The sequence below is a fragment of the Etheostoma spectabile genome, chromosome 23, assembly GCF_008692095.1.
Source record: "Etheostoma spectabile isolate EspeVRDwgs_2016 chromosome 23, UIUC_Espe_1.0, whole genome shotgun sequence".
NCBI classification, from domain to species: domain Eukaryota; kingdom Metazoa; phylum Chordata; class Actinopteri; order Perciformes; family Percidae; genus Etheostoma; species Etheostoma spectabile.
The window spans coordinates 5,420,455-5,434,809 of record NC_045755.1 but is presented as its reverse complement, the minus strand read 5'-3'; the positions used below and the strand labels follow the sequence as shown (position 1 = coordinate 5,434,809).

At 38.7% G+C, this 14,355-nt stretch overlaps 1 protein-coding gene across 1 annotated transcript in view; it reads right to left on the bottom strand.

Moving 5' to 3' along the window:
• The window catches only part of LOC116672933 (copine-8), an 87,465-nt gene that overhangs the window by 37,697 nt on the left and 35,413 nt on the right, over positions 1–14,355 (bottom strand). The window contains exons 5-6 of the mRNA XM_032504916.1: positions 10,994–11,033; positions 5,356–5,432 (exon numbers count right to left, since the gene is read on the bottom strand). Of these exons, the coding sequence (XP_032360807.1) occupies positions 5,356–5,432; positions 10,994–11,033 (117 nt within the window). The remainder of the gene's footprint in view (positions 1–5,355; positions 5,433–10,993; positions 11,034–14,355) is intronic.

Genomic DNA, 14,355 nt, shown 5'->3' with positions numbered 1-14,355 from the left:
GTTATATTTATTGCTGATTAGAAAATTATTTACATGACAGCATCAGCATTGAGCTTCAATGGTGTTGTCATGGTAACAAACAAACTATGTAGAGAACAAGTTTTGCAACAATGAATGCAACACATGCGGTTGCAATTATGAAGTAAAATGTAATGAACAAGAGTTTTCATACTCAATATAACATTTTTTAACTTTTAATTTTTTTATGATCAGTGTGATTTTTTTTTTATGGTTCTTTTTTTATTTATTTTTATTTCCACACCAGGTGTGTGTGTGTGAGTAAGAGACAGACAGAGAGAGAGAGAGAGAGGAGAGAGAGAGAGGGGGGGGGGGGGGGACTGTGTTTCTACGGATCAAATAGATTGAATAAATTAGAGCCAGCAGAGGTTTACCAAAAAAAAAAAAATCTCCAACAGCAGAGACGCAACGCGAGTCGCATTCTACCAACCACCATGTCTAAAACCCCACGTTTACCAGAAACCTATTGGTTAAGTAAGAAACACGTACCGAAGTAAAAAACAAACCTGAAGCTGAAGAAACCCTAAACGTTGACGGAAAAGACCCTGAGTGACTAAGGGAGACAGCTGTTCTCTTCTCAGTGTTCTGCGTGTGAGTGAGCAGAGCGTGTGTGTAGGGGAGGGGCGCTGTGATGACTAGCCTATCACAGAACGCAGACACAGTCCGCTACCCAATGAGGAGTTTTATTCAAGGGTGGTACTTCTCAGCTTCAAACCATTTTTGTTTTCTTTTGAAATTGGGGCTCATATTGTATATTCCCAATAATGGAGATTTCATATTGAATCAAATTGTGAAATTGTAAATGAGTAAGTAAGTAATAAGAAAATCAGCTACATACTAGAGTTGCACAATAAATCGTTTTTTTTTTTTTAATCGCAATATCAACTGCCGCAATCAACACATCGCAATAGGCTGCTATATATCGCAAAAGAAACTCCAAGAGATTTTTTATGTTAGTTGAAAAATAATATCAGTAGAAAACTGCACTTTGAATTGTAACTGTCATACTTTAATATCGGTTTATTTAACGCAAGTAATGATAATAAGTAATATTGTTATCACAATATTCAACATTGTCGCATCTCACATATTTTCCTCATATCTTTCAGCCCTAGTACAGACTATTTGTACAACAGCACACACACGCTAGAGTTAGGCAGTATCCAAATTCTGATACCGTCAAACCTCCTTCATATTATATCGTGGTATACGGTATTACTGTGACTAATTAAAAATGATGACATAAGTCGCAGACGGCGTCATCAAACTGTTGGCTTGTGCCTACACCATTCAGAAAGTAAATACCAAACACTAAGACTGAACCCTCCCCCCCCTTCTCCTCCACACTGGCATGTGATGACAACCACACATAAGCATTGTTAGGCATTAAATAAATTATATTTAATATTTAATCCTTGCCTCCAATGTAAGCGCATTGCATTTTTTTTTAATGACGGTATTGAAACTGATACCGTTGCTATTTTTAAGACCCTGCGGTATACCGTATTACCGCCCAACCCTAACACACACACACGCACACACAAACACACACGCACACAAACACACTGGTGAATGGCCACTGGAGTTTGATTGAACAATGTAATTAACTGTAATTAGCACTCATTACAATTGTTAAAGATCCTCCATGTCGTGTCAGGCTGCAGGTGTGTGTCTGTCGAAGTCTGACACCCACAAACACACACAACCAACAATTGCAACAGCTGTTGCCTCTGTACCTTTGTTGCTATACCTTTGTTTTATTACTCATGATGCCTTTGAAAACAGGGTTTATAAATGTTTTTTTGACACTTGTGGAATATATCCATCCATCCTTTTCCATCATTACACCAGCCATTCATTCATTATATGTAACCGCTTCTTGTTTACAGATACATACATTCTCCATACATCCATTTTCCCATTAGTGTCACCATTACAAAAATAAAATGTGTGTGTGTGTGTGTGTGTGTGTGTGTATGTGTGTATGTGTGTGTGTGTGTGTGTGTGTGTGTGTGTGTGTGTGTGAGATGAAGAATAGAGTGGAGGGATGGGTTTCTTGAGTGGCGCTTCAAGGCAGAAAACACTGTTTTGCACTTTGGAGGGGTCCATGATGCATGTAAAAGCATGTGCCCACGCACATGCATGGACAGAAAGAGATACATCTCTCTCTCTCCCTCTCTCTCTCCACATTGGAAACCCTGTACAGAAATCACATTGGTGAGTGCTGCCCAAGTGGATGACAGTTGGAAAAAAGGAATAACACACACACACACACACACACACACACACACACACACACACACACACACACACACACACACACACACACGTCGCCAGGTTGTTGAGGTGTTCAGAGAAGGCAGCTTGGCATTTATTTCCCCCGACACCCCTCTTTTTAGATCTCAAGGCTCATGAAGCCTTCAAATGAACAAGCAAATTGGATTAAATAAGACACAACTGAAAGGAAGCCAAATGGATTTCACCATGAGAGAGTCACTATGTTAAGCATCATGGATAAAAATAGATAATGAGGTATCCTAATTAGGACTCCTAATGAAGCTGATTTTGCTTCTGATCTAGATTACAGATGAATGGTGTTTACAGCGGAACACCCAAAAGATGAAAATACTGCACAAACAAAAGAAAGCAAAAAAAGGTTAGAAAATGTTCAAAAAACTTTCTGAACATTTCTGTGCAGTGTTATTGGGTGAACTATTCCTTTAAGTATAGACATGGCGATATCCAGAATGGCTTAAGTGAACGGATGCAGTAATCTCTAAAGGTTATAAACACAAAGACTGCGGGCTCATTTAAAGCTATAGTGTGTATTTTCTGTTTCCCCCATGAGGGATTTTAAGTTACAGCAACAACACTGTTGGCGCATCCACATGACAAGCCTTCTGTGATCGCGCATGCACCCCCCACATCCTCCCCCACACAGTTGCTAGTAGCCAAGAAGGACGAGGAGGATTAAAAAAACATTATGGACTCTTCAAAAGAGGTTTTTATCTTCACTCAAGTTTCTGCACGGGAAAGTCAACGGACACCACAATCTTCTGAACATAGTCATACTGAGAAATACTGAGAGCGTGGTGTGGAGCTAATAGTCTTAACACGCTTTGTAGCAACTCATTTGGCAATGGTTTGAATGTAACAAACATTTATTAATATCAAAGTTTTGCACTAAAGCTTTAAGCCATTATGTTCTGCTTCATCTTTTCCAATAATACATTTTATTTATATAGCGCTCTTCATAATGCTCAAAGCCAAAAACAGCTGAAAAAGAAAAACAACACACTAAAACTAATTATTATTTAACTTCAAATAACTTCATGTACACATTGTGACAACTGGTACAACAACAACAAAGAAATGTAAAAGAATAATTAGGCTCACACCTCGCAGAAATTCACACAAGAAAACAACACACAAACAGATGCAGATATTATTGTATATGGGTAACTGCAGAGGATAGGCTGCCTAATAATCCTGATGAACCATAGCAATGTAAGGAGCGCCTGTGTTTGTATGTATAAGAAAACCCTCAAGTCTGTGGGAGTGTTTTTGTGTGCATTTGTTGTGTGTATACTTATTAAAACATGGTAGGTATTATGCACTGTCCCTCAGCTTGGTATCCCCAGAAACAGAAGTTGGGGATACCCCCTTGATACTGCTTCAGTCACTCCAATTACCAAGCAGCATTTATTCTTCCATACAAAGCAAATCTACACACATCTCACTGCTAGTGCCTAGTGCACATCTACACGGGTATTTTTAAAAACAGGGTTTTTCCTTCTTTTGTTCCCAACCACACATGCACTGTCCACATAAAAACACAATTGAAGTGCTGTCTAGAGCATGCCAAGCCAACAGGTAATGATATACTGTAACCCCGGTTGTGCAAAGAAGAAGAAGATGTTGTTCTAAGCCTGAAAAAAAGCCTAACCACCAACTAGAAGTCCGGTTTCATCCAAGACCAACGATGTTGGCGGTGGGGTCTGTGTCGTGGCGGAGTTGGATTACGTAGCAGTGACCTCGGTAGCACATACTGACAACTCCATTCCACAATACAATGGAAGAGTAACTGTACATGTATGTGTAAGCATGTAAAAACCCTGATAGCAAACCTTTTACTGGCACTATTTTGGCCACATCGGCCATTGCATGAAATGTTGCCTCATTTGTGACTCCTCACAAAGGTGATACGCTTTCACAAACAATCTTTGTGAAACAACTGCAAGTTTAAAGCATGCTGGCACACAGCCAATGCTTAAACACACTTTACACAATGTAGGAAAAAAAACATCTGCTGTGACCACTTATTGACACTGGTCAGACATACGGAGCAGATTTAGGGATAATCGTTTGGATTTTTACGATTCCAATGCAGAAACAGTATTTTTAAAACAATTGTAATTTCTAAACCAAAAAAATGACATCAAAGAAAGGCTCTTTCATAGATTTTTTTGTTATTGAAAATTTTAATGTAACAATATGTTAACGTGTTAAAGTACTTAAATATATAAGTATGTCACCGCATGTTTCAATAACTTCAAGGGGCTTCCCCCTTTGTACGTAATCGTTTTGAAACATTTGTTGCATTTTGCGATGTTGGAATCCTTTGCTGTGAAAAACAGCCACACTTGACTTTGCTTTAGGCATTTTAAATACACTAAAAGCTAGCTAAAGATAGACTAGCAAAGCAAGTGTAATATGTTACTAGCAATCACGTGCAGTGAATGGTTAATATGCTTTTACGTTCATTCTGGTGAGCCCAGAGGGAACATACAGCATTTTAAAAGTAGCCTACATTTGCGGTATCTAGCTAACGGCAGACAAAAGTGAAATATTGTAGAAAGTGTGAAATTTTACATCCGTTTTTCGGAGCGACAAAAGGAAAATATTTCACTCGACACATTAAGAGGAACCCAAATTTGCATTCTAATCCGGTCCAATTCCTATCGTATGCGTGGGAACCGTTTTCGGTACCCAACACTAGTGATAATGGGGGGGACGGGGTGTTCCCTTGGGACAGGTTCTGGGATTAAATAAACGTTGACAATAAGGCTAACTAAAGTGTATGTATGTGTTCATATGTGTACATACAGTATGTGTGTATACAGTATACATTCTCTCTCTTCCGTGGGACCCTGTAATACTGCAATACTTCTGTAACATGTTGGTACTATTTATGTTCATTGGACTAAAAACATGCTTCCATGACATTTGTGTATACTGAAACAAAAAGAGCCATGTAACACGCCTGTGGAAAAAAAAAGACTGTCAGAAAATGACTTAAATATCGGCACACTCCCAGCTATGGGGACACCTACTCACCCAAGAGCTTTTTCCGAGCGACTGCCCAATGATCCAACCACCTCTCCGAGAGTACAGTAGGCCTGGCCCAGAAAATCCTGCAGAGTAACAAAAAGAGAGGGAGTTTTAAAAAAAAAAACATATTTTTCTATTATTCAGACAAGACATAATACAAAAAACAACATAAAATGAAAATGACATAAAATGACTGAGAGAAACAAAATGAAACAAAATTGGCAAACACTCCTGATCTCCACGGAGCGCTACCCAACATGGCGAAACCATTTCAAATACCCCCATGTTCCCCATTGACGGATAATACTGCCGAGCAGATTGAGCCTTCCTCCCATCAGCCCTCACACCTGCCCAACTCTGGTCCCTTGCCACTTTCCTGGTAAATTCAATCACAAATCACACTTCACTGCTGATACAGACAGAACGACAGAGAGATGGAGAGAAAATACAAGTGTGCATCAGTCCTGGAAACAGCTAACTAAATTTCTGTGCATGACAATGTGGGAATTATAAATTTTGACTGTCAGAATAAAACAATGGCAAACAGCTTGCTGTGTAAAAGCCTTCAAAATAAAAGTTAAGTATAAAAACAGTCACTGTAACACGCAAACTATGTCAGATCCCTCACTTCAGTTATATGAAAGCTATTTCAGAAACATGCCATCTCGAGCTCAGGTTTACTACGGGGCACCCGTGAGACCGTTTGTCATTATTTGACACTATCTCTAATATCTGACTGGAGCTGCTCCAAGCAGCACTAACATAATGGATTCTCTTTGCTCCACTGATTATCCTCATCTATTATTCTGTATCCATATCTATCCATCTACCAAGCCTCATGGCAACCTGTCTAGCTCATTTATCAGTGTTGCATACATACAACCCTGTGACTTTAATTTGTCATAAACAACTTTGTTTTAGGCCACAATGGGTGCTGAAATAACATAGCAAAAATCGTTTTCATGATATTTGTTCACTGTCCAAGATGTAGAGTCTGTGCAGTAAAGTCACTAATCACCTAGCAACCATTGCTGTTTCCCATCATGAGGTCCATCCAAGAATTGGCTCTGTGCAACTAATGGATAAATATATAACAGCGTGGGCTTAAAAAGATTTAATAAGAAAAAGATAGTTGTGTGGGTTTAGCTATAACTGTTTGATAGATAAGACTGAGGAGTTCAGGGTGAGCATGAGCAGATGAACACAGATGGTTAAAAAATATTATGGATGCCGGTTAAAAAATATTATGGATACCAGTTTTAAAAAGGAGAATATAGTGGTAACTCATTGTTTCTCATCCATGAGTTTACTCTGTAGCAGATCTGGAACCGTTAACCAGTTTTATGCTCAAATTTCAGATAAAAGGCATGGTGTTATTTCAGGTAGCCCAATAGCTGGTTTGATTTGTATTGAGAGATGATCTTATGGAAAGTTCCCCATGCCAATCTCTGTGCATGGTGAAGAGTATGTGATATCTGGGGGGGGGGGGGCATCAAGATGCATAGTATCCTGGATCCATGCCTTTAAAAATAAAAATGTGCTTGGCTCTTTGGGAATTTAACATAGCGGTGTGTATACTTATGCCCCCTGTATTTTAAGGAAGAACATTTATTTGTTTACAATACATTATTCATTCACAAATAAAATTGGTGTCCATAAAAGGTTGGATTTTCCTTTTTTTCCAAATTAAAGCATAAAGATCAATTCCTAAAAGATGTCTTTTTAATCAACTTTAGCATGGGAACTTTCTCAAACCCCTGTAATTCGCGACAACAAAGCAAATGAGTATGTCTCAAAATGTCAAAACCTTTTCTTTAAAAGGTTAATAAATAGTATACTTATGTTTTTATTTAAAGACATTAAAAAGAAAGGTTTCTTACTGGAACACCGACTAGAGGAATATATATTAGCCATTATCTATATTACAGTAGATTCAACATACAAACCCCTTACAAAAGTTGACTTATTAAAAATGTGGTAACCAAGGATATTACAGATGTTTTGATGTTTGTTCAATTTGCAACTAATTTCTGAAATTTTCAAAAAAGATCAGTCTGGCTTTCTATCTCCTTGCATAGAGAAATAAATATGATCTAATGATCAGGACAGCGAGAGTCTTTTTTCACTGTCTCGACCAGTACCTCTATAGCCCACACTCGTTGTCACCCGGTTCCCAGGTGCGTCTGCAGCTTAAAGCTCAATGATAAAACACCTTCTAATGGATTGCCTCTCTGGTCTCCCACCCCACACCCCACTCCTGCATCAATGCTGGTATGCTGCCTCCAAGCCAACAGGCCAGTCTCTTCTTGTACAAGATTATTGATTACAAGAAAGGGAGGCAAAGGGAAGGGGGATTGGAAATGGTGAGATCAAGAACGAGAGAACAAGGGTATGGCAAGGAAATAAAAACAAAGGGTGACAGACTGCCATTGTGAGAGGGGAAGACAAGAAAGAGAGATGGGGTAAGCACAAGAGGGGTGGACTGCATCCGGTGACACAAAAAAAGCCACAGATGAGAAGAGGAAAAACTACTAAGTAATAACTAAGAGGGACTAAATTTGCTTTAGAGAGACCTAGAGTGTTTCTCACTGTAGTATTCAATTCATCTCCAGGTTCATACAGTTACTGACAAATAAATGCCAGCAGTGATATTGATGGGTTTCATTCAGTGTTTTAAAACCGAAACTCTAAAAAATGATGTACAAATAAAGCTCAATATGAATTATTGCTGGAGGTAGAGAGATACCGACTGTGACACAGCCTTGTAGTTACATTATGATATCAATAGAACAACTTAAAAGCTATAGATCCAGTACTACTAATATCATCCATTACATCAAAGGGCAGCAAAAACACCTTTTTTCACAGCACAACATTTGAGACAACAAACCCACCTTGGGATCAAAGCTAGCTAACTTCCTTCACATCATACTGAACATGAAACACCACCACTATGACCCTACACTAAAATCAATGGGATTGTACATACTGTAAGGTTCCCTTTTGAATTGCATTGCACCATTCAGTCTGATGCCACATAATGATAGTGAACAGCAGTTTGCTGTAACTGAGCTTAACATCTAAATAAAAGCCCTTTCCACAAGTACATATGAAAGTGCAAAAATTACAACCTTGTGGCCTGTGCCTTTACAAAAGGTCCTCAATTATACCCATTATATTTATCCCCCTGAGGTTGTGAAATGGCGCTATGAAGACAATGCTAGAGAAAAACAAATACAATTTCACCCAATTTCAGGGTAGCATCTTTTCCTCCATCACCCTCCTCTGTAACTACTATGTTATATAATTTCTTAAAATGCAATATAAAAATAGGAAAACCGGGGAAATCGGCATTGAATAGTTCGAAACCGATTCCCCTTGGCATGTTAATTGCTTGCTATATTCCAGTAAAAAACACATAACTTAACCAGAGCATGCAGTAGAACATTATGTTTTACAAGATCATTCACTAACTCAACTTGTATTTTACTTTGAGTTCAAAGTAGCACTCATATATCCCTCTTGTACAGCAGATGAGCATTAGCGTTGTACCATTATTATTGCCCAGTGACACAAAACATGTCTAAGTGCTGTCTTTCATTGCAAAGGATGTTAAATATTGTAAACTATAAAGAAGGCATGTCACAATGTCTTCTATGTAAACATATTTTAATAGCACTGTAGACTTTCATTGCAACATGCTCAAATACTCGTCTTTAAAGGCTCATGTCAAACATTTGCCACCCCCTTCTGTTTTTTTCCAATCATTCCAGCCACTTCCATTTATTTATGACACAAAGTAAGTCATGCGACGGTGTGTTTATGTCGTATGATATGTGGGCAGACCGGTCGGGTTAAACACTGAAGCGCAAACACTGATAAGAGCTAAGGGCTGGAGATTGTCAGCTCAGGACAGAATGTGAGTCACAGCCTGCAGCTCTGTTTAGGGGAGACAAAAGTCAAGTGAGTGTTACACAAAATGAGTGTTTCACAGACACATACTGTACAAATTGTAATGTACACAGTTGTAGCACATTTCTTCCAGGTAGTGGCCAAATACTGCTGAATAGAATGAGGAAGCAAAGCCTGATAGCGCACTGGCTAAATCGAACACTGAAGCTTAAACATGTACTGTAAATGTCCAGACAACAGAGTTTATGAAAAGACAGCTTTAAAATTTGTATTGTTGCTATGACTTCCTTTCATTGAACATTGACAGTTAGTATTGCCCGTTACAACAGCAAACACCTGCCCAAACATGTCGCAGATATTAGTGAAAAGCCGTTTTGAACAGGTGCGCACACAAGATTACAGACGAACACAGACCTTCGGGATAAACATACAGCGCAGTGAATGGATGAACATTGTCAAATTATTCCCCAAGTCATTTCCCCTTTTGTTGCAAGATAACAGTGTCACAGCTTAAAGGAGAGGTTAGACATTTTGGAAAATACGCTCATTCGATTCCTTGTTCAGAGTTAGATAAGAAGACAGAGTATGACGTATGTACAAAGCTACCACCAGCACCAAGCTAACTTAGCTTAGCATCAGGACAGAAACAGCTAGCCTAACTCTGTCTGGGCTGTCTCAGTCTGAAGCATAGACTGTAATAATAATGAACGTGGCATTGTGGACATCACCCATTGGTTTGTGGACAGCAGTTTTAAAGCCAGGAGTTTGCATTTTGGCCGTAATTTGACGGTAATTGATTGAAGTGCGAAGCTGGGAAGGATGACCGCTTAGCTAAACATTAAAGAGGGAAAAGTTGCTGATTTTCAAGTTGAAAGGTCATAAAGCATCCCCTACTTTATTGTCTTTTTTAAGTAAATTGGCCATAATTTACAAAATGAAATTCATCCTGTATTGAAGAAGACTTGAAACTAGCTATTGAGGCCATAAATGTTTATTGAGGTGCTAAATCGAGCAGAAGTAGGGTAATTTACCCCATAGACTTCTATAGAAACTGACTTCTTTCTGAAGCGAGGGGAGTTGCCCTCTTCTGGAAATTAAATAGAATCCAGGTTAAGGCATTTGGCTTCACATTTCAGGCATGGAAGTTGATGCTTGGTCCGAAGGGACCGGCACCTGTATACCTCAGTGATTAACACGTTGTGTCTCATTTAGTCCAGGGATCCAAAATAAGCTAAATATGAAAAACAACTGGCTTACATGGCTGGTGAACCGCTCTAAACATTACCAAGGAAAACCTCCAAGGGTACAAGCTTGGCCTTAGTCTTTGAACTACAATCCCCATGATGCAGTAGGCAGGACATAGCTATTACTGGCAAAGTTATCACTTTGTTGTTCCTAATTACAGTTAAGCTAATCACCGCTATCAGTGTGAAAAAATTCAGGGCGGACAGGAGAAATTAGTGTTTATTTAATTTCTAAATGAACTGCAGGCCGTTCAGGGAATGTGCTATTACAGTAGGTGATAAACACTCATTGTAAAGACCAGATGTGTGGTTATGTGGCTGAAATGAGGCTAATGGGAGGTAATAACAAGGACAGCAATCATGCACACACAAATCACTAACTCACACCACAGAATGAAATCAGCAAAAGTGTGAAGAGACAAAAACAAGTCACATTGTACATGCCTCAATGTGCGCACTAAGACACATAATTAAGTTTTAGAACTCACATGTTTTGACAGGTTGGCGCTCTTCGAGTCAACATCATACCTGTAGAAGAAAGGAAAAGCGAGCGAGAGTCAGTACATTAGGTAAGTGATGGAGGGTGACAGGAGCTCAGCTGGGAATATGACAAGGATTACAGACAGAGTAAATCAGTGACGGGGCCAAGCAGCTTGTCACTGCCGATTTCACCAAAGGCTCAGGGTATTTCACTTCTCAGCATCACCAGCTCACAGGCATCCTTCAAAAAACTGACACTAAATGGACTAAATGGCAGTCATATGAGTTATGGCATAACACACAAAGAGAAAAAAAAAAAAAAAAAATTGTACTAGCGGTTAAATAAGTTACTGTTCTCCTTTGTGTTTTCACTGCTGCTCACTTTCAGTAAGGTATTGTGGATTTTGTTTGATGTATGTTTGAATTTTTTTTCACTCTTTTTTTTCCTCTATTCCACCGGCAGGTCTTTCGTGCATAAAATACTTGTGGAGAGAAGAATGTGTCCAGAAATGGCCCCTCTAGTGCTGAAGCTGCTCTAAAGAATGGGAAACAATCAGACAAGCTCAAACTCAACAATTTCAGGTCATTTCACAGCTCAGGTCATTTCACCCGCTACTAAAAATGGATTGCCCTTGGCTGGGTAAATTGCCCCTCATTTTTCCACCAAAATATTAGTTACTTTACAACAATGTTCAGGGTTCACAAGTGCATCCTGTGTGTGCCTTTGTATGCGTGTTCCTCTTTGGGAATCCAAAGCCAGACTGAGTATTTAAAATTATGCAATACAATCACATAATATCTTAACAGTGTCTATGACTTTTACACGATTCAGAGTTTCTTTACCATCCAACTAGAGAAACCAATCCACCACTCTCTAGAGTAGAAATGATTCACTACCAAAAGATGTGTCCATACAGGAAGTACAGACAAATCACATAATTTCTATGTACCGTAACTTGAAAAAATAAATAGAACACCTTTTAACTAGGGCTGGGCACTATGGAGAAAATCAAATATCACAATATTTTTAACCAAATAATTATAAATGTGGATATAATGACTAAGTGGGTAAAGGCAAAAAATAGAACAATAACAACAGTCAGGTAGGTTCAGAAAATGACATCGCTTTCCTGTAATGCAGCCTTTAAAACCAGGAAAAGACAACACCCTTACGCCATATTACAATAATCAAAATCTAAGACAACATCTAGATATCTTATATCACAATATCATTATATTCAATATATTGCCCAGCTCTACTTTGAACCCCATTTTACTTACAGATATGGTTCTCTTGCTCCCTTTGCCCTTTGACCTCCTTGTGAAGAAACAGAGTCTAAAGCCGTGCTCGCAGCTTTGTGAGGCTGAACATAAAACTGAACGTACAACATTAGCATGCTAACCTCCTTACAATGATGTCAGCATGTTGAGGTTTACTGTCTTATTTAAGCCTGTTAGCATGCCAATATTTTGCTAACTAGCACACTACACAAAGATGAGCTTGATGGGAATGGTTTTGGTTTTGGTCAAAACACAATGAGAGGTCCAGGGATCATTGTAACAATTCATTCTCTGTAGAACATGAATGTCATGACAAAAAATATCCTGGCAATCCATCTAACAGTTGTTGAGCTATTGCAATCAAAACAAAACATGTCAACTTTATGTTTGTGCTGGTGTTTGTATGTGTATACACATACATATACATACATACATACATATATATATATACACACACACATATACATATATATATATATATATATACCCACATATATCTATATACACACACACACACCTATATATATATAAATATATATATAACACATATATATATACACACATATATATATATATATATATATATATATATATATATATATATATATATATACTACATATATATTATAATACACACATATTATATATAATATATATATACACACATATAATATACATAACACATATATATATACATATACACACACACCACACACATATATTATATATTATATAATATATATATCCCTGCTCTACCTGATGCTATCCCGGCCACGATACGTATTTCTTAACAGTTTCACTCAGATCCCATCTTCATGGCCCTGAGGGAGGAAACACTCTTTCATCTGCTATCATCTCAAACTGTGACCCTCTACAGGCCAGCAGCGCGAGCCATCTGTGGCCGTTAGGCATGACAGGGGCAGCAAGCTAGGTCCACGCACACACATATGCATGGACACACAAACAGACCAACAAAAGGACAGTGTGCCGTTTTGTTCCTCAGATGCTCGGTTTCATTCAGAAAACCACTCAAGAGACAGCAAGAATAGAGGCATGCATTCATACATTTCTTCAGCTAGCTTAACAAATGAGAGGGCATAGAAACTCAAACAGCACAGATGTCCTGACATGTTGAACGTAAGAATGTCACAGCACAACTACTGTAAAAAATGTGTCTTGTGCGTGTAGGTTACAGAACACATACAAAAACCTTTAAATGTCTGTGTGTTATTTGTAAAAAGAAATGCACACCTCATATGGAAAAGAGTTTCACATAACTGTTCTGGAAAACCCACTTGAGTTCCATGTAAACGTGAAATTTGACACTTATTCAGATTGAAAAAAAGATAACACATTCAAGTGCACCTCTGCATTTCTAGCCTCCAAACAGGCTTCCTGATTCATAAGAAGGCCAGAGGGTCAAAGCAGCTAAAAGCAACCGTGAAATATGGATCTTTATCAAACTGGGAAGCATAAAGTTAAACAACAGAACCAGTAGTAAGGTTATACAACAAAACACACAACTCAAAGTCCTGCATGTACATTTCAGGGACACAAAGTAACAGGTTTCTAGCAATCCATTCATGTGTGCTAATGTATACTGGGTCATAATAACATGCTGCGGCAGAGTAGATATGAAAGGTTAAATGCTTCTGTTTCCCTGAAGGAAATCTGTCCGCTCCTATATCACACCCACCGTCCCCTGGAACCCCGGTTGTTATGGTTACCATCGCAAAAACGCACACACAGCTACAAGCACGTGGCCCCGTGGCCCCACACAGTATGTGGGGATGGACACACATTAGCTTTGTGGGTTGGTCCCGGTGGCCTGATTACACTTGTAAGATGAAGGGATGAGTTTGTGTTGTGACAGAACAACCAGCTGAGATAATGAAACACCCGTGCATGTATGGATAAACAGGGACACTACCTCTGCCAACATACAAATATCCACTGACACAGGATATCCAGGCAAATGATGTAAAAATTGACCACATTTCTCCTTTTTTACCCTGTATTAAGCACTAAGAAGTGACAACTTCTTACTATGCCTATACAGGTAAAAGCCAGTAAATTAGAATATTTTGAA